The sequence below is a fragment of the Meriones unguiculatus genome, chromosome 9, assembly GCF_030254825.1.
Source record: "Meriones unguiculatus strain TT.TT164.6M chromosome 9, Bangor_MerUng_6.1, whole genome shotgun sequence".
NCBI lineage: Eukaryota > Metazoa > Chordata > Mammalia > Rodentia > Muridae > Meriones > Meriones unguiculatus.
In genome coordinates this window covers 59,950,123-59,971,135 of record NC_083357.1, presented here as the reverse complement: position 1 = coordinate 59,971,135, position 21,013 = coordinate 59,950,123, and the positions used below count along the sequence as shown (strand labels likewise).

At 45.1% G+C, this 21,013-nt stretch overlaps 1 protein-coding gene across 1 annotated transcript in view; it reads right to left on the bottom strand.

The window, feature by feature from the left end:
• Serpine3 (serpin family E member 3) overlaps window positions 1-21,013 on the bottom strand; it is a 123,336-nt gene that overhangs the window by 12,825 nt on the left and 89,498 nt on the right. The window contains exons 5-9 of the mRNA XM_060391296.1: window positions 17,288-17,480; window positions 15,594-15,868; window positions 10,108-10,341; window positions 7,883-8,080; window positions 6,558-6,756 (exon numbers count right to left, since the gene is read on the bottom strand). Of these exons, the coding sequence (XP_060247279.1) occupies window positions 6,558-6,756; window positions 7,883-8,080; window positions 10,108-10,341; window positions 15,594-15,855 (893 nt within the window). The 5' untranslated portion in view covers window positions 15,856-15,868; window positions 17,288-17,480. The remainder of the gene's footprint in view (window positions 1-6,557; window positions 6,757-7,882; window positions 8,081-10,107; window positions 10,342-15,593; window positions 15,869-17,287; window positions 17,481-21,013) is intronic.

Genomic DNA, 21,013 nt, shown 5'->3' with positions numbered 1-21,013 from the left:
TTATTGGAGTCCTTCCTCTTAGCCCACGTGGTTTTTCTCTCCACACTAACCCATTGTGGCATCCTCCTTCCTCCATTCTTCCCATCCATCTGTTTCCCTTAATTGTAATTCCAGTGATCCTCTTGAACCTGAAGCCCAAGAATTTAGCCATACCTATCCCACTCTGCCCTGCCCAGGGATAGGCTGTTTAATCAGCCAATCAGGTATGTTTTAGGCATGTTTCCAAAACAAGGATAGGTGAAACCAGATCTTGAGGGCATGCATTAGAACAATTCCCAACAGGATGATCAATGAAAATTCTTGTAGTGTACAGTACAATGCTCAGCATAGCCTATGTATTTAGCATTGTGTTTTGAGTGTAGTTTCTCAATAATATTAAGAAAGTTAAAATCTGTTTGAAACCAAAGAGGTGGTGGGTGATAAAATTGAATGATATCATGTCTTACTAAAGTAAATGCAACAAAAGTGAGGTCTGATTTCAAAAGATCACAGTGATGTTCCTGTTATGAAAGCAGAAGTAGAAGAAATGAAATGAAATGAAAGTAACTCAAGTAAACCACAACCAGGAAAGCTGCTTATCCCTTACAGAAAGGGTATTACAAGAAAATGAAGCCACATTCCATATGAATCCATATGGTAGGGATTGACTTAAAATGAGTTAGGTCCAAACTGAATCTGGCATTATATAAACCCTGTAGAGTTTATCAGAAGAATGCAAGACGTGAGGCTGGAGAGATGGCTCAGCCATTAAAGGCTAGGTTTACAACCAAAACTATAAGAATGCAAGATGTGTTTGCGACATGAACATAAGCTGGCACATGTGTTAATAAAGGAAGGGATTAAGATCACATGGTTATCTCAACAGATGCAGAAAAGGCTTTTGGCAAAATCTACCACCTTTTCATGATTAGAAATCAACAGGACTTGGGGCTATGTTCAGTGATAGAGCCTAGCTTGCTTAAACCTTGCCACTGAAAACACCAAAAAAAAAAAAAAAAAAAAAAAAAAATGCCCAAACAAAAAGCTCAAAAGGCATCAAATACTCAGCCAATTTGGGACATAAAGTAACTCAAGATGATTAAGAGTGCTTCCAAAACCTCCAGATCTCACATATTTTCTTCAAATTTCTCATCTAGAGTCAAGAATGAGAAGGATATCCACTCTCACCACATCTAGTTGGCCTTGTGCACGAGGGTAGGAAAGTCGCAAAACAGATAAATCAAAAGCATCCACATTCGAGAGGAAGTAAAAGCTCAGTAATACAGCATTTCCCTACCATGCAAGAGGCCCTGAGTTAAATCCCAAGCACCATGACAAAACGAAAGTTGTAAAATAAAATATAGTTTAAAAAAAAAGGGAATAAGTGACTATATGACATGATTTGGTCTTATGTGTAGGAAATACTGAAGAACACAAAATAATTTACTAGAGCTAATTTGGGGTACACTATCATATGAAAATCAATGGTATTTCTAATATTAACAATGTGAAGACAAAATTCAGAAAATAATTCCATTTCTAATTCACCAAAAATGAGTCAAATTACTTAGAAATAGATTAAGTAAAAAAGCGTGAGACATGAGTACCTAGAAGCACAAAACACTGTCAAGAGAAACTGAGGTGAACGGAAGGCATCCAAAGCTCACAGCACTCACTGGCTGGCGAACACACTGAACATCCCTGTGCCCAACGCCAACTGCTTGTTTGGGACAGAAATAGTAAGCTGATCTTAAAATTCATGAGTAAGACACTCCTTAGGAAGAAGAAAATAAAGTTAGACTCACTTCCTATTCTCTAGACTGACTGGTGTTCTATGATTCACAACAACACAATACCACAGGAAACAAACCCATACATTTGGCAATTAATTTTGACAACGACGTTAAGAAAATATAACGGAGGAAAGAATGATCCTTTCAACAAGTGCTACAGGACACTGGACCACTCACATACGAACACGTGAAGACCTGGCCTCCATTACACCAAATGCAGCTGACTCTCAAATAACATGGGCTTCGCCTGCATGTGTCTGCTTAACACAGATTTTTTTTTTTCTTTTTGGAAAATTTGAAACAATTTGATAACATCACATAGCCTAGGAAAATAACACTGTAGGGGAAGGTATGTCATGAACACACAAAACTTATGGTCTGATTTGTCATTTACTACCAGAAGATATGTACAAACCTGTTAGAATAAGTTAAGTGTGACATGCACTTAGAAACTGCACGTGACAGTTTCTGAACGTGAGCAGACACAAAGATGCTGTGTGGAGTCTTAACTGCGTAAGTTTAACCCCAGTGTATTACACCCGTGTGATCATTTTACAGCTGCTTCTGTTGGACATCTGCAGTGCCCCCACTATGCCGTGGTGACATGGCCCACTGTGGGCCTCACTTATTTTTAACCATACATGATACATGTCACACACCGAAGAAATATTGTGTAACTACTTGCTATTGGGATAAGAGCAGTCAAGCGCAGGCTGTTAGCCAAGAGTTATGTGTAGATTTCTTACGGTAAGGGTGGTGGTGTCCTCTGGCCCTCAGCTTCTCAAGGGTACAGTAATTAATTCACAGTGGGTCAAAACCTAAAGTATGAGTGATGCCTATGAAGCTCCTGGGGGAAATAGGCCTACATCTTTGAGAGTTTAATTAGGCATAAGCAAGAGCAGAACAATGATGATAGCAATGGACCTGTTAGCATGGAAGGGGAAAATTTTCACCGGGTCACACTCCTTTAATCACAACAGAGGCAGGTGGATCAATGTGAGTTCGAGGCCAGCCTAGTCTACAGGGCGAGTTCCAGGACAACCAGGGCTACACAGAGAAACCCTGTCTTAAACAAAACAAAACAAAAAAGAACTACAAGCAGCTAATAACTGCTGTATGTGACAATAATAGCTATTTGAGGAGGAGCATGGGAAGGGCATAGGGAGGAGCAAAGTGATGTCATTCCATTTCAATTAAAGACATATTTAAAAGGAATGTTCAAATAAAATATAGTGTATCCACTAGAGTATTCAGCCATTAAAAAGGGGTATGTTAAAACTTTGTAATAGGTGGAAAAATCCCAATACCAAGGCTAGCACAGTGATAGAGTGAAATAGTGGTTGCCTAGCACTGAGTGGTGATGAATAATGGATATGGGTTTCTTTTTAAGGTGATAGACATCTTTTAGAATTTGGTGTTGGGACTGTAGCTCAGTTAGTTCACAGAGTGTTTTCCCAGGGTGCATGAAGCCCTGAGTTTGATTCCCCAGCACTGTCTAAACCAACTGTCCTGACGTACACCTATGAGTCCAGCATTCAGGATCCAGAGACAGAAGGATCAGAAGTTCAAAGTCATTCTTGGCTATGTGAAACTCTCTCTCTCTCAAAAAAAAAAAAAAAAAAAAAGATTAGTATTCATGACTGCAAAATTTTGTAAATATAATAAAAGGACTTGCAATGTGTACTCTGTTTCATTAGTGTGACCCCAAAGTTCTGGAAAGCTTGCCTGTGAGAGTAGTGGTATTGAGTTTCTGGGGCCTTTAGGAAGTTGGGCCTAATATTAAGTGACTACTCAGAACAGCCCTTGGGAGGTATAAACATAGTTCTGCTGTTGGTTCCCATGAGAGTGGGTCTCTATGCAAAAGAGGAAGCCAGACGCCATATCTCTCTCACATCCCTTCTTGCCTTGTGACTGCTGCTGTCATGGAGGCGCTATCTTCTGTGTGGAGATGGCGGTGCCACGCTCTCAGGCTTCCAGAACTATGGGTTCTATGTATGTGTTTGTGTGTGTGAGAGACACAGACAGAGAGACAGAGACAGAGGGAAACTATGTAGCCACGGCTCTCCTGGGCTGCTCTATATCCTAAACATATTGCTTACTAGCTTCAGGCATTGCTTTTTCAAATCCGTGCAAAGCAGGCTAAGATGATATCACACATAATATTGTAAATGTTCTCAGTTTTCTCCTCTCTAGACCTAGAACCAAGCACTCTATTCATTAAATGCATTATCTGATACCATTAGTCTTCTCTGTGAGGTATGGCTATGATTGGATGATTATGGATATACATGGCCTAAGCACACAGTCTTGGTTTTCTTGTTCATTTAATAGGTTAAGTGTTGTTTTAAATGAAAGCTAATGATGCTTATGCACTTAATTTTATGAAGAAATGATAAAGCTCACCTTGGAGTACCGCTTGGGGATGTTCAGCCCCAGCACTCCCACTGGGCTCATGCCAAGTGACACGTAACACCTCAAAATTGCTAGCCATGCGGTGTAGGATCTTTGGGCTCTCACTCAGTGAAATCTATGTGATGACCACAGAGCACATCGCACTAAGTGGGGAATAAACAATTTGAGGGAGCTAGAGGTAAATTCTTACTCGAAATCTGGCTGTGCAATGGGATGTGGTGCCCATGCCTTTAATCCTGGCACCAGAAGGCAGAGGCAGGTGGATTTCTGTGAATTTGAGGCCACTCTGATCTACATAGCAAGTTCCAGGCCAGCCAGGGCTACATAGTTAGGACCCCAAAAGCAAGCAAACAAACAGACAAGCAAACAAGTGAACAACAAAACCTGGCTGTGTCTACCACGGTCCAAGGGTATGTGTAAATCCAAACCTAAAGCAACATTAACTTTTCAATTTAGTCTACAGCAGCGGCCCTCAACCTCCCTAATGCTGCGACCCTTTAATACAGCTCTTCGTGTTGTGGTGACCCCCCAACCATAACTATTTTCTTTGCTAACTGTCATTTTGCTACTGTTATGGATTGTAATGTAAACACCTGATATGCAGGATATCTGATATTCGACCTCAAAGCAGTTGTGACCTGCAGTTTGAGAGCCACTGCCCTAAAGAGTTTACAACTAGGCTTTTTGTTTCGTTGGTTTTGCTTTTTCGGTCTGGTCTGGTGTGTGTGTGTGTATGTTTCTGTGTTTGTGTGTATGTGAAGTTTATGAAATAAATGGCTTAATTTTTCTAAAACAAAACAAAACAAAACAAAAAAAAAACCCAACACTTCTATTAGCCTTGGATTAGAAGCACTTGGGAGGCAGATTTTTTTTGTTTTTTGTTTTTTTTTTCTGGTGAATAAATCCATTTATCAGAACAAGGTCATTTGAGTCATTGCTGAGGTGCCCCTCTGTCCTGTGTTTTCAGGGTCCTGCTGAGGGCTCGCAGGGGCGTCAGTGTGGTGCTCTCCTCTCTCTGCAGAGCTGAGCATTTCCTTGGGATTCTTCCTTGTATCAGCCACTCATGTGAAACGGCAAATTCTTCACTTGGCGGCGCTTTCTCTCCAGGCTAATTGCAAGTGCTCTCTTCCCTCTTGCACTAATTATACCCATGTGTAACTGGATCAGAGGCCTTGCTAGGGACTGAGCATTTGGTGTTGAGAGATGTGTTTTGTCTTGGGTTTGAGTTCACCTTTGGCTCTTCATTATGCCTCTTTGTTTTAGACCTGGGCCCTGCCTCCTTGGGTCTCTTCTTGTATGTTTTGTTCTAGGGTATGGCTTTATTTTTAACTGCCTGAGGGAGCACTGCCAAGGCCTTTGATTTATTTACTGGGAGCCATGGGCTTGGAGTGTGGCCAAGGCCCCAATCGGACAGGTGGGTGGAGCTGCAAATAAGTTCCTGGACATCCACACTGATCCACAAAGCTATGCTGAACCTTCTCCAACTTCAAATTGCTGGACAAGCCCACCATCTGAAAAAGTCTAGGCAGACCCATTTTGTAAACAATAAATTTTGCTAGCATCTTTGCTATGGAAAACAAGATCTAGCACTGTCTTTAGAACAAACGTATCTTCAACACAGAGACATCAAGTCTTGAATTCACTAATAGAGATAGGGTCTCATTAAGTTGCTCAGCATAGTCAGAATCCCTCTGTAGCCCAGTTTGGCTTTGAACTTGCCATCATCCTGACTATCCGGAAAAATCTTGAATTGTTGTGTCTTTTTTTGTTTGGTTTGGTTTTTGGTTTTTCAAGACAGGGTTTCTCTGTGTAGCCTTGCCTATCCTGGAATTCAATCCGTAGACCAGGGTGGTCTTGAACGCAAAAAGATCCACCTCCCTCTGCCTCCCAAGTGCTGAGATAAAAGGCATGCACCACCACCACCTGGCTTGAAATTTGTGTCTTCATTTGGCTTCTGACTAGAATTACATGTAAGTTTTCTCAGTTACATAAGCCATCTTGTCTCTTTGGTTTAGGGGCAATGACACAAACCAAAGCTGTACCCACAAGGGTGCCCTCTTCCTTGCACTTCTTCATCCCATAATTGCATGTTTTGCCATTATGGAGCAAGCAGATAGGGACCTGAGTCAGCCTTGTGAAAACTGAGTAGTTCACCTTGGGAAGACATAGGAAGTTAACTCAACGATGTATGTGCCATGATCTACTCTGCAGTGATTTTAGAATAGACTCAAACTCTAGGGGACTTCTTGGCCTAAGCTCATTTGACAAGGTAGCTCAGTAGGAAGATGGGCCTTGGAGTCTGACCTCTTGGCTCTGAGTGCAAGCCACACTGGCTACCATAGTAACCCCTGTAAGGAAGATGTAACCACTCACCTGGGGAGGAACACATCCATCCTGGCTCTCTTCAGCCTGGTGGTCCAGAGGTGGATGACTCTGGCTGTCAGGTGTGGTTCAACGTGATCCAGAGGGGTATCCTTGTCTTGGGGAAGCACCAAGAACAAACTAGCCGCCCTTCCCAGGTACAGCAGCTCCAGAACGTCTACCTCATGGCCTACAGCATCCTGGAACTGGCCTAGGGGTTCCATGGGACAGGAATTAGCTCTGTCCCAGGAGCCAGGGAATTAACCTAGGGTAGGCAGACTTACAAGACAACAACAGTAAAGCAGTGCATCCTCCTCAGCCTCAGGAAGCAATCTGAGACTGGGAACTGTTGGGTGACATGGCCGCTTTACTGATCCTCAAGCCCCTTTTGATCTCCCACAGGGCCTTACTCAAGGACCCACAGTCGCAGGGCCTGCTGGGGCAGTGTTTGAGGAAGCCATCCAGTCTGAGCTTAGGGGGGCCCAGGCTCTTTGTATTACATCTTATCTTTCAAGAAAGGCTTTAAATCTACATTTCATAAGAAAAATGGCCAACTCTTGAAACACTCCACAGACCCAACAAAACACACACCCTGTCTGGGTTTAACTTGAAGACTGACGATCATTTCTAACCGTGACCTGAACAGATAGGTCTCAGGGTGGGCAGCTGGAAGTCTGTAGGCAAAGACAAGTTCAGGCCACCAGGCACAGTACAGTTGAAGAAGGATGTGATGGGGGCAGGTGACAGATAGCAGGAAGAACACCCTGAGCTTGAGAAGGGTTGGAGGGCTGCTGGGGGGATGTAGGGAGGAAGGTGGAGACAAGTGTGCTCTAGCTCATGCTCAACCACCTGACACGGCCAGCACACAGGAGGCCATCGGTCATCTCCTGGCACCAGGACCCTTCCCCACTGAGGAGCAGGAGAGCCAGATGGAGCAGTAGCTTTTCAGGAGCAGGGGGCCTGTCTGTCGGGAGGCCTGTTGGCCTTCATTTGGTCCTGGCTAGCTGTATCATGAAGGTGTTTTCTAGGAGAGGTATTTGATCCAAGTATTTTTGATTTCACACGGACATGTTCTTAGGATGGCAGCCAATGCCAAGCATGAAACTGGGTTTTCTTCCACATTTGTGTCCTCAGCATCTAGATGGGCACAACCTCCAAGGCCCCTCTATATGTCTCCTGCTACCCTGGGCTTTCCTTCAGTCTACCCACAGTGCACAGAATGGCCTCTATGGAAATGTTTGTCCATCTAGTCCCGTAAAACAGAGGCCACCTCCCCTCTCTTGCCCACATTGCTGGGTTCCTACAACTTTATAAATATAGGGAGGAGGAGGACTTACCATAGCTGACCTCTGCCACTTGGTGCATTGCTGGGACTTGAAGGACGAGGCCATGGGCACAGGTAAAAGGCAGGGGCTGTGAGGTCATGGAGGAGAATTTCTTCTGCCAGGTACTTTGGAAAGTCATGGTGCTCATGATGGAGAGCCGAGTAGATAGAGCACCAGCCTGCCCCCACAGGGGGTTACCTGGGCCTTCACCTGTAGACAGAAGAACTTCTGTCTGTCTACTCTGTCTCTCTTTCTCTGTGTCTCTCTCTTTCTCTGTGTCTCTCTGTCTCTGTCTGTCTGCCTCTCTCTCTCTCTCTTTCTCTCTGTCTTCTCTCCTACTTCACACTATTTTCAGTTTACTACAAAGAAACCCACAACGGCCATTCTACCTGGCTTTTAACTTATTGTCATGGAAATGAAAAGTAAGAACACAGGATGAGAACAGATCCCCAATGACTGCACTCCTGCTCTGGGGCAGCGGGGCACCTGAGAATCTGAATTCTAACCCCCTTGTTAGTATGGGTTCAGTGTGGCCTCCCTCCCTGTTTCTAGCGGCTGCCCTGGATGCCCCCAGTTCTGTTGAGTCATTTCCCAGAGACCTTGAGGCACTGTCTCCGCAGGCAGACACTTGCATGGATGAGGCTCTATGACGAGAGAAGACTGCACTGTCACCCCTGCTTTGGGACCCACTAATGGTGGAGCTGCATCCCTCAGCACACCTTTGCGGAGCTAGATATGATCAAAACCCCATTTTGGGAGGCCTGCCATTAAAGTTTCATGTGAGAACAGGAAGGGGCATGCACACCGCTCTTATAGGGACCACTTCTGTCCTGAGCCTCCAGCTGTTTAATAACCACACTGCTAGGCTCTGCCGAAATGCTTGAAAAAAATCTTTATGACTTTGTTGTTGTCATTCTTCACTTCCCAGATGAGAGGAGTGAGGCTCAGGGAGGGTGGTCATATACAGCCATCTACCCAGTTACCCAACCAAAGTTACCCAACCCTTTAGGATTGAGAAGGACCAAGGCTTTCTTTTTCTTAAAGGGAAACCAGGCTGTGAGTTGAGATTGTCTATATTGGATTTTGAGTGGGTCTGCTGGTGGTTCAAGGAGGATATAGGGAGTCACTCTTAATTAAAAAAAAAAACAAAAAACAAAAAACATTTTAACTATGTGTGTGTGTGTGTGTGTGTGTGTGTGTAGGTATGTGCACATGAAAGCAGGTACCCTTGGATATTAAAAGAGGGTATCAGACCCCTCAGAGCTGGAGTTAAAGGCAGTTATGAGTTACCTGGTCCATCCTCATAACAGCTGACCCATTTCTCTGGCCCCAAGGATCATTCTATTTAAAGTCAAGTGCCAGAGATAGTATAGAACATTTGAAAATATTGAGGCGCACAGCTTTCGTTCCTCATGTACCCCCGCGGTTCTGTTTTGAAACAACCCTGGATCCTAAACATTCTCCATTTATTGGAGTCTTTGGGTGCTCACTAGAACACTGCAGCCATCCAACCTGGATCAGAATCCTGGCTTCGTGGCTCACGGGCAAGCAGGAAATTCAACCCTTGGTGCTTCAGTTCCTCCATTTGAAAAATGGAGACAGCACCCACCTTCTAGGATCAATGGGCGAGTGAAATGAAATCAGAGTTCAAGCAGCATTTAATTAAAAAAAAAAGCGTAGCGGATATTAGTCACCTCCATGCACTTCATAACAATCATAGCACACGGTGGCTGCCACCGACGTTTGGATTATGAATAGCAAACATGCGCTAGAATCAAGTGAAACATCCTAGGGATAACTTATAATTTGCCCCTCTTTTTTGTGCTTCCTTAACCTAAGTTTCCTGGAAGCTACTTTCCTGATCCCTGCTGCGTATTGCTGTCACATGGGGTAATTGTAGGTCAAAACAGAGCTCGGTGAGAAATGGCCTGGGGAGAGTGACATGGGGCAAATCCCGCAGGGTATTTGCAGAGGTGGTAGGCCCTGAGGACCGCCTTTCTGCGTGTGTGTGAACCTGCGCATACGCACCCACTCTTGTACAATGTATCCTGGGCTGCGAAGAGGGACGAACAGAGGAGGGACAAGCCCGCTCTGGTTGTTTCCCAGAACACCCTTTCACGGGTGCTGTAACTCCGGGCACCCCGAACCTCACCATGGCTTCTGACAACCGATAGGCGGCGCTGTTTCTTTGCCGCCCTCTGCCCCTAGCCTTGCCAAGGCAGATGGTTTTCCTTTACCTGTGCTCTGTCCTGATGTGTCCTCGGAGACCTCCGTGGCGGTGCGATTGGGGTCACTGAAGTCAGCTGGCTCCAGACTGCTGTTGGCCCACCAGGAGACTTGCTCCACGAAGCAGGGAGACAGGGATGTTCCGGTTTGCGTGAAAAGGGTGCAGGCCAGCTCCATCCCGATGCCTTGACTGGAGTTGTGCAATGTGGTGTAAACAGTATGCAGGAACTCTCTCACTCTTGGGTCTGTGAGGAAGGAGTGTTTGTAAGGGCTTGCACAGACCCACCTGCAGGTTGTCTCTGAAGGTGCGTGCACTGAAAAGTTCTTCACTGGAAATGGCATGGCTACCCTAGGCGAAATTCACCTACCCCCGTAGCTGAGAAGTTGGGCAGAAAACATGCTAGTGTAGCTGGGAGGGAGTCTTCCTGTGCCTCAGAAGCCGCAAAGCCGCGCCTTCCTGACTCAGGGACACCGTGAGCCCTGGAGGAGAGTGTCGAGCTGGGATATGGCGGGTCTGGCGCTCCACGGTGGGATTTCTAACAGGAAGCCAGAAGGGTTCTGGGCAGTATTGTAACAGGCTTGAGCAGTGGCCAAGGAGCTCCTGTCCTAGTTAGAATTCTATGCTGTGGTAAAGGCCATGGCCAAAATCAGCTTTTGGATGGAAAGGGCTTATTTCACCTTATAGTTTACAGTCCATTACCGAGGAAAGTCAGTGCAGAAACTCAAGGCAGGAGCCTTGAGGCAGGAACTGAAGCAGAAGCCGTGGAAGGATGCTGCTTACTAGCTTGTTCCGCATGTCTTGCTCAGCCTGCTTTCTTACACAACCCAGGTGGCCGCACCCCCAGTGTCCTGGGTCCTCTCGCATCCATCCTTGATCCAGGAAATGCCACACAGAGTTGCCTACGGGACTATCTGACCGAGCTGTTTTCTCAGCTGGGGCTCCCCTTCCCAGATCAGTCTCTCACGTGTCAGGATAGCTGCCTTGTCCTCAGCATATCTTGTCCGAGGGTTCATACCCAGGGTTTTACGGAGCTAAAGCCCCTGTTCCCCTTAAGCTGCTTTTGGCAGGTGTTTCATTACAGTAAAGAGAACAATAAATGCAATAAATAAAGTCACAATAAATAGAGCCCAGGACGAGTGTTCTTGGAGGCAGAAATACTGAAGTAGCAGAGGGATGGGTTTTGAGGAGACCCTGCTCCTGAGAGCTCTGTTCTCCAGATGAACAGGAGATGCTGCACACACAGATTTTAGGGGGGATGGGTAAGGGTAGGGGGCTATATTTACTACATTCCAGAGAAGTGGTTCTCAGCCTTTAGTGCCATTCTTCACGTTGCGGTGGCCCACAACCATAACGTTATTTTAGTTGCTACTTCACAATTGTAATTTTGCTACTGTTAGGAACTGTAACGTAAATATCTCTTTTCCGATGGCCTTAGGTGACCCCTGTGGAATGGGTTGTTTGACCCTCAAAGGGGTCGTGGCCCACAAGTTGAGAACTTCTGTTCTAAAGCCTTCTATAGGGGCAGAAGTGAATGGTCTGAGAGCAGGGACAAGGCTCTCCAAGAGGAACCCCATCACTGCTGGCTTCTGCCTAGCCTCCTGCTTCCAAAGTAAAAAGGCATAAGGTGAGGGCCTAGAATTAGGTGGTGTTAACAGGATACTGAAAGAGAGAAGAAAGAGGAGGAAGAAGAAAATAAACAGCAACTTTCAAAAAAAAAAAAAAAAAGAAAGAAAAGAAATCACCATCTTAGCTTATCTGATAGGTGGGTGACTCCAAAGCTGGTGGGTCTGGACTCTGGAAGGTTCTGGACTCTGCAAAGTTCTAGAGGTTGGAAGGTTCACCTCCATAAAATTTCAAACTATGGGAACTGTCTTCTGAATACAGATATTTTAATTTTCAAGAACTCTGAGAGGGCTGAGTGCACGTGCTCCCCGGGAAGTAGGGGCTGGGAGGAGGATGAAGCTACCTCTGATGAGAAGGAGAGGAAACAATGTGTTTATAAGCTTAAGGGATGACTTCCTGGCCCTGGTGGGGTAAGGGAAACTCTGGAGAGAACACAAAATTTGGAATAGGCATTCTGGAACTTGAACTTGGCTCTGTCATTTGCCACTGGCTCAGTTCTGCCAAGCCATTTACCTCTTGGTTAGTCTGTGAAAAATGGAATGACACACTCTGGGGCGGGGTGGGGAACAGGACTATGACTCAGTATGCATTACAAAACAGAATCCCTGGGGCTGGACCACCTTCCTAGCTGAGGCCTATGTGCTATAATGTTTTCATTAATTTCTCTAGAAGGACAATGAAAGAAAGGGCTTAGAAGCTGGAGCAATTGGAAATTACGTGTTCCCCATGGACACAAGACCCAGAGAGAACGCAAGCTGGATCTGACTTGAAAGCTCCTCCCTGAGGACTAGCTCTCAGAGTACTGGAAGTTGATATTCGAGTTTCCAAAGGGAGAGAGCAACCAATAAACAGTCAGTCCTACCCAGCAGAAACTCAAAAATGACGAGCATGGCACAAGAAGGCTAGGGGCTCAGTAGTGGCACTCATTGGTTATCTTCTCAGTAACCAATAGCTCTCTAATTGAACTTAAAGGTCCACTCAGCTAGAGCGAAGTCATCCTTGGGACGGGAAGTCTGTCTAAGTACTGGGGTATAGTGATGTTATGGATCTTAGAGGAGAATCTACAACAACCACTTCACTAAGCCAGCACCATTCCTAAGTACATTCCAAATATCCATCCTTAATAACCACCTGTCAGAGCAGGTCTCAACCAACCAACCAACCAATCAACCACCACAACAAAGAAAACTACCACCAACAAAAACTTCTCTTTGCAATGGACTGGAGACCATTTATAGAACACCACAACTGGTCAAAATGGAGTGCACGAGTGATTCTGTGGTGCCCATGTCCAACTGATAACATCTGAAGCACAGCTCCTGCACATACGACTTAAGGAACATAGCAGGAGATGGGGCTGAAAGATTGTAAGAGCCAGAGAACCAAGAAATCTATTGTGAGATTGGGTCTTCAACAAATGTCAGCCAAGTTTTACCCATGAAATCTCAACAATATGGTGGCCTAAACAAGACCAGAACACACACAACACCAATACATACACTAATATAGAAGGGAAATCTCGTGGGGCCTCAGCCTTAGAGAAAGAATTACAGGTAACTTAAGGAATGTTGAGAAAGGAAGAAATTGCCTTCCCCAGGGAAGAGCCTCTCCCTGGTTGGTTATCCACTACCATACTACCAAGTGCTCAAGCCCTGAAATCATACATGTTCAGGTAACATTAAATGGACTGAACAGGTTACATTTATATATTTAAGTATATATGTGTATGTGTCTGTGTGTGTATGTAATAATAACAAATAAAAAGAGGTCATGATTTCTTTCTCTCTCTCTCTTTATTTTTTCTTTCTTTCTTTCTTTCTTTTTTTTGAGGCCGTGATTTCAAGAAGGAGCAAGGAGGCAGGGGGCCCGCATGGGAAAGATTTGAGGGAAGAAAGAGAAAATGAAAAATTATATAATAATTATATTCAAACAAAAAAATAAAGAATATATTAGAAGTTAAATTCTGTGTGTATGTGTGTTTGTGCACATGAATGCAATGCCCACAGAGACCAGAAGAGGGTATTGGACCTCCTAGAGCTGGCTTTACAGGTGTTTGTGAGCTGTCTGACGTGGGTGCTGGGAATCAAATTTGGGTCCTCTGAAAGGTAAGAGATCTTAACCGTTAGGTTGTAGACATCCTTCCAGCCCCGTGTTACCATTTAAAAGAAAGAATGGACGGCAGCAGGTAGCAGGTATTGGCATATGGTTTTGAGCAGGGCACAGTCAACTAAAATGGAGGGCGTGATGGACAGGACGCTGAGAGCCTGTTCCTCTTCCTACTAACTGATGATGGCGCCATACGATGGCAAAGCAGTGTGTGGCTCGGATACTTAAGTGCGATTATTGTCGTGTATAAAATTCCTAACATCTGGGCAATCCCAAGCGGGCTCCAGGGAAGCACGGATTCATCATCACACTTAATCAACCAGTTAACCGGTTACCATGATGGGATCTGGTCTCAGAAATGGCCCTCTCTTGCATGTGCCAGCCCAACCATCTTGACTTCTGTGAGCCTCTGTTGAAGGCTGCAGTGCCTGCCTTTTCTTCCATGTTTGTATTTCCTCTTCCTGACCAGCTCAGACACAGTATCTTCGGTTTTGCCTGTTGCCTGTATTGCTCCCCCGAGACAGAGTTGCTGCCTTCAGAGTTCTGTGTGTGTGTGTGTGTGTGTGTGTGTGTATAAACCAAATCCCTGGCCAGCTATGGCCCATTTGGCAAGAGCTGCATAATACTTGGTGGATCGTTCTGTGCTGACCCTAAAGGAGCCTGTGGGCATGTACACTGCTGTGGTGTAATTGCTGAAAGTGACCGAGTTCTAAAAACTATCTATGACTTCAGCTGTCCCTAGGGAGAGCAAACCTGTCTGTTGTCCAACAGGATTTGTTTTAGCAGTGGCCAGAGAGTGTGCACGGAGGAGGAAAGGCAGTTCAGGTGGCACTTGGTGCCTGACATGTTGAGCGCTAACCTCTACTTGCCAGCTCAAGAGTCCACCCCCAACGGAAGCTGTGGCCAGACTGGGTTGCTATTGTTGCCTGAGCCTTCTGACAACTCTTAACTCATCCAAAGACCACTGTCATTTTTAGTGACATCATTTCGTTTGTTTTGAGACGGGCTTCCTGCCACCTACCAGGCTGGCCTGGAAATCCCACCTCAGCCACACTAGGTTTTATACTGACATCTTATTGTGAGCTTGAGAAGGGAAGGCCATGTTTGCCTGAGCCTGGAGCTGGTCAAGTACTGAGCTGCATCAGGAGTGTAGAATAATGCAGGCTGAGCTCTGTTCCTAGGATTCTCGTTGCTATTAGCAGAGCTGTCGTGAGAAACACAATACATAGATATAAGCTGGCAGACAGAGCATCACTCAGAAACCACAGAATCACGAAAATAGTTTGGTCAAAGGCTTAGTCCTGGGTCTAAACAGTTTGCGTTTACGTCCGGCCCTGCCCCTTATTGGCTATGTGACTCCCAGCAAGTTGTCGCTACCCTGTGCCTACATACATCTTAAGGAACATAGCAGGAGATGGGGCTGAAAGATTGTAAGAGCCAGAGAACCAAGAAATCTAGGGGTGGCAATGAGATCACCAACCTCAAAAGGGTTGCCGAGGCAATCTGTGAATGTTTATAGGGTGATTCCCACACTGCCCAGCCACAACAAGCACTGTGAAACGGGGGGGTGACTCAAAACTGATATACTGCCGCGAGGCTAGAAAGGAGTCTCCACAGTCAAGAACAAGCATGACCGCAAAAGTCTGAGTGCTTCACACATGGCTACACCTCTGCCCCTGTGCACACTGGGAGCCGAGCTTCCCCACTGAGAGCACCTGAGTGGAGAGGAGCAGGGGAGAGAGGGAGCGTGGGAGAGAAGCCTCTTACCTTGCACGGTATACCCCAGGGCACCTGCCAGCTGCCAGCCAGTGTTCCCCCTGGCTCCAAACTGCAGGATCTCCAGGGAGAGGGACACACCAGCTGGCGAGATGACAAAGTTTGTCCCGTTTCTCTCTGCTGCTGCACTCCGGTAGAGGTGGAGGGCGAACTCAGTCTTCAGCAGCCACAGGCCTTCGCTGAGGGGGCTGCCTCCCCCTGCTGGGAAGCAGGAGGAGAGAAGGAAGACGGTGCCCTGCAGGAGAGGCAGCATGGAGGCTGGACGCCTGCAGTTCAGAGGGAGGAGAAGCAGAAGGAGGGGTGCTGGAGACGGTGATGAGAGCAAGACTCATCATCTGAGAACTGGGACAACCCAACTCTGCTCTCAGTGGCCAGGAATAACCAACGGACAGGCTCACTGTACCCACCATGATCCGACCTGTCTAGGCTACTTGAGTGGACTGGGATCCTTTTGAAAACTCAACCATGTGCTTGGAGACCTGCTCCTGTTTCTTACTGCCTGTGTGGCCTTGGAAAAGTCCTGCTTATAGCAAATCAAACCATGCTGTTGGGGAAAGAAATGTCAAAAGCGCATCCTATTCATTATTTCTTGGTACTCAGCTCACTTATAGCTGTGTCACATTTATCATGAGGAATTATGATATTAATCACACTCAAAGATTATCTTATCTTCTATGCTACAAAGACTGTATATTCTTGAAAAAAATTCTCACAAACATACTAGATATCACAACTATAGTCATGGTGGCTGTGCTCTAGGAAACTCAGTGACTCAAAGGTATGGGGAGAGAACAGGGCTGTGACAGCTCCTGGCCTTCAAGAGTGTGACATGAAATCTCAAGAATGTTTATGAGCCGGGCATGGTGGCACACACCTTTAATCCTAGCACTCTGGAGGTAGAGGAAGGTGGATCTCTGTGAGTTTGAGGCCAGCCTGGTCTACAAAGTGAGTTCAGGATGGCCAGAGCTACACAGAGAAACTCTGTCTCTCTGTAAAAAAAAAAAAAAAAAAAAAAAAAAAAAAGAAAAGAAAGAAAGAAAGAAAGAAAGAAAGAAAGGAAATGTACATACAAAAACTGAATCACGGGATAGATTATGAGGCCTAGAATATTAGATCCCATGCCATGTGGATTACTCCATAAAGAGTAAAACATACAAAGATACAAAGAAAGCCCCTCCTCAGAACTATGCTCTTCTGGGAAGAGAGGACACTGTGGTCAGAAAGTAATACCAAAAAAGAACAGAGCAGAGTGCTTTCATTGGCTGTGCCAACAGACAGACAGACAGTGACAGTCTTTGCTAAGTGCTTCAACTGTGGAACCAGACTAGGTTGATGAGAGAAGGAGGCCCAGTCCAAACCTCTTCTTACAGATTCTTACAAGCAAGGTCCTGGACCTCGTGGTGTTCACTTTAGATAATGACCGAAGAGAGAGGGCCCGTTTCCCAGCTCTTTCTTTCACAGCCAGCTTAAATGCACATGATCTTGGAAAGCAGGGAGTGGGAATTTGTACGGGTGTGTTTGTCTGGGTCATTAGTGAAAGTCTAAAGTCCCAGCTTGAGAGCTCTTGCAGCTTCTATACCCTCCCCCCCCAGGAAGACAGGCAGCCCTTACCAAATAGAGTTTGATGCCCAGGCTCTGGTGACCTCTGTCCTGCCATGGCTACCAGGGATGAGCTGCATACTCACTGACTCTGATGGAATGGTCGTGTCCTCGTTCAGTTCTGCTCTTGTGTCCCCAGCATCAATATGCTGCCCTTTTTAAAAGGGTGCAGCTGAATGTGCTCCGAATCACAAGACATCACAGGGAGGAAGCTGGCGATTGCCGTCTCTGCCCGAGATGTCTCTACCACTCGGTCCAAATTCCTGTGGCATGGAGTTTCTGCAGGGAGCCAGGAGAAACAACTCAGCTCTAGGCAGCAAAGCCCAGATGAGAACAGAGTACGCCTTGGGGTCAGAGCCAGCCATGCCCATCAAGCCTTCTAAGGCTTGTGACCTGGTTGTGCCAGCAAGGAACCCTCCATTGAAGAATTCCACGGTAACTCTGGGTTTTGCTGGGTGCCAGGTACCTAATGCTTCTCCCCTCCTCCTGGACAGAAAACAATAGATCAGTCTTTGAGCATGACCTGAAACTTTCAGCGATGCTGAGAAGAAATGCAGTGCGAACTCTGGTTCCATCAGGATGGGGCAAGGCAGCTGGCCTCACCTGTTCTTAACAAAAGTGAGTGTGCTTGTGTAACGTGAGCTCTAGAGCAGACGCTGCTACAGCAAGCCCGCTATAATAACTTTAGACAGAGAGGTCCCGTGGGGGTCTCTTTAACCTGACAAGTATTCACGCCCCTATAATCACTGGGCAATTTACTTTAAAGTTTAATCATAGATGCTCAAGCCAAGGGTAATTTGGGTTTAAGGATAGTTACAATCCTGTCGCTGTTTCAGATGAAATCTCCCGAAATCTTGAATTTTGATGTGAATTCACCATTGTGTGTCTTGTTCTCTAAGCCTAAGTATGGCAGGGAAAAGAAATCTATTTAACTCCTGTTAAAGTACCCAGAGAAAGCATTCCATCCATTCATGCATCCAAGAAATAGCTCCTGATTGCCTGCCGGTTTCTGAGGCGCTGGGCCAGCTCAGGGGATGTAGCCTTGAATCAGCAACCCAAGCTTGACTTTCACCAGACTCAGACTTTCTCTTTGAATGTGGGTTTTAGGTGGTCACACTGACAGCGGTAAACAGAAAGCTGCAGTAAATGGCAAAGACTTCTTTGCAACACCGTGAGGTTCTTAAGGCCGGACTTACTTTAGCAAAAGTTGGTTAATTAGTTAATTGCCAGTGGTAGTACAGGGAGACATGCAGTGTCACTTCAGTAAACATTGTTTCCTACGTTTATGAACGTTCAATTCTAAATTGCTTTTGAAAACATTTTCTTGAAACAATGCCAGGGAAACTTAAAATGCTAGAAGTATTTGCCACGTGGATTAAGTCTTTTAAAGTGTGGATGAATAAAATTTAAAAAGCAGCTGATGTTTCTTTGGGGTACTCAGCAGAAACTGGTATGCCATCATGGCCTCTGACCATTTAAAGTGTTTGCAGATTGGCTTTCCTCCTGACAGGATAGATATCAGTTAAATGGATATTGGTGATTCATAGCCATAGCACCAGGCAAGGTAAGCATTACTGGATAGTGTCTATGTTCTCCGAACTTTGTTAGATACTTTCCACCCTCAGCCAAGCACTGTGTGATACCCGTGACAACCACATGAAGATACATGTTATTCCCATCTCACAGAAGGAGCAACTAAGACAGAAGAACTCAAGATTCTGTTGAGGTTTGGCCCGATAGCTAGCTGCTTCACTCTGAGGCTTATGCTATTTCTCATAGTCTCAGGGGTGTCTGTTAAGGGGCCAAGACATTGGATCTTTTGAATTCCCCCAGGATTCTAAGGCTTCTGAGAGTCTATCCAGGCTCTGTGGGCTGGTGATAGGCTTCTACAAGGCTTTCGTCTCCCAGGGCTGCTCTGGGGAAACATCTCTGGACAGATGCAGTGCAGTACCTTTATCTGGTGATGCTTCTCTTCATTCTGGTAACTCTGCTGAGACCTCCCTCAGAGCCCTCTCTCTCCCTTTGATACTCACTAGTTCTCAGCCTGTACCCCACCAGGGACTCTCCAGCCAGCACATGTAGCTAGCTGGAAGGACAAAGGCCAGTTCCTCCTTTTGGGCTCACTAGAGCTCTTGCCAACTGCCTGGCTGGAATGCTTTCATTGTCCTAACCAATCTTGAGACCCAGAATCAGCTCACCCTGTCCCAGGGGAAACTTGTTCCAAGCTCCTTGACCAAGCCACTTCAGGTGTGAAATTGTAGTTGACCAGCAGAAGACTTGGGAAAAAATTTGTATCCCCAAATACCAGAAAAACAGAGGAACTCACTCCTGGTGAAAGAAGGAAGGAGACTTAAAAAAATAAATTGTAAAAAGAAAGAAAGAAAAAGAAAAACTAAACCAATAAGCTAACTCTAGATGTTCAAATCCCAACACAGAAATAAAAATAATATGAAAATTCAAAAGTAATGGCCCCTATTGAAAAAGACCTAGAAGAACTCTCAGGCAAAGAATTAAAAATAAAGATTAATAACTATGATCAAACACTCAAAGACAAAAGCAAAGAGAAGAATGAAAGAAGATTACTAATTTAAGACATGAAAGTAGTTTCAATTTTAAGAAAACTCAAATTGAAATGATGATGGAAATAAAAAACTCAGTAAGTGAATTAAAAACTCCATTAAAATGCTGGGCATGATGGTGCACTTCTTTAATCTCTGCACTTGGGAGGCAGTCAGGTGGATCTCTGTGAGTTCAAGGCCAACCTGGTCTACAAAGCAAGTACAAGATAGCCAGGGCTCTGTTACATAGAGAAAAACCTATCTTGAAAAACCAAACCAAACCAGACCAAGAAAGAAAAAAAGAACAAAGGAAAAAAACAAAACAAAAAAAAACAACCCACAACTCAATGGAAAACCTCAATAACAGAATGACCATGTTGAAAACAGAGAGTCAGGGATGGAAAACAGAATAGAGGAATTAGATTACTCAGTAAAGGAAAATGAGACATTTTAAGAATATATAAGGGACTGTCTCTGACATGAACTCAACTACTGGCTCTTTAATCTCCCTCCCCCCGCCCCAAGGGAGGAGCAGCCTTGCTAGGCCACAGAGGAGAACATTGTAGCCAATCCTGGTGAGACCTGATAAGCTAGGGTCAGGTGGAAGGGGAGGAGGACCTCCCCTATCAGTGGACTTAGAGAGGGGCAAGGAGGATATGAGAGAGGGAGGGTGGGATTGGGGGGGAATAAGAGAAGGGGCTATAGCTGGGATACAAAGTAAATAAACTAACTAATATAAAAAATAAAAATTTAATTAAAAAAGAATATATAAATGGAACATGAAAAGTCTCGGGGTACCATGAAAAGACATAAGTTGTGAATTATGATAAAAAAACAGGAGATGACACAATAGTAGAGACATAGAAAATATCTTCAGGAATATCATAGAAGAAAAATTTCCAAAGCTGAAGAAAGAGATGCCATTCATCTAGAAAGAGGTCATTAGAATATGAAACAAACAAGGCCAGGAAAGAAATTCTCCATGACACATTAGAACTAAAACATTGAAAAGTGAATAACAAAAAGGGTACTGAAATATTCAAGGAAAAAAGTCCAGTTGTTCAAGTGATATACAAGAATAGCACTAGATTGCTTGGCGGAAACCTTTAAAGCCAAAAGGGACTGGAAAGCTGTGCTCTAAGCCCTGAAAGACCTGAACTGACCGTCCAGGTTATCATATCAGCACAATTTTCCATTAGAGATGAAGAAGAAATACAAATTTTCCATGATAAAAACAGACTAAAGGGCTTTATG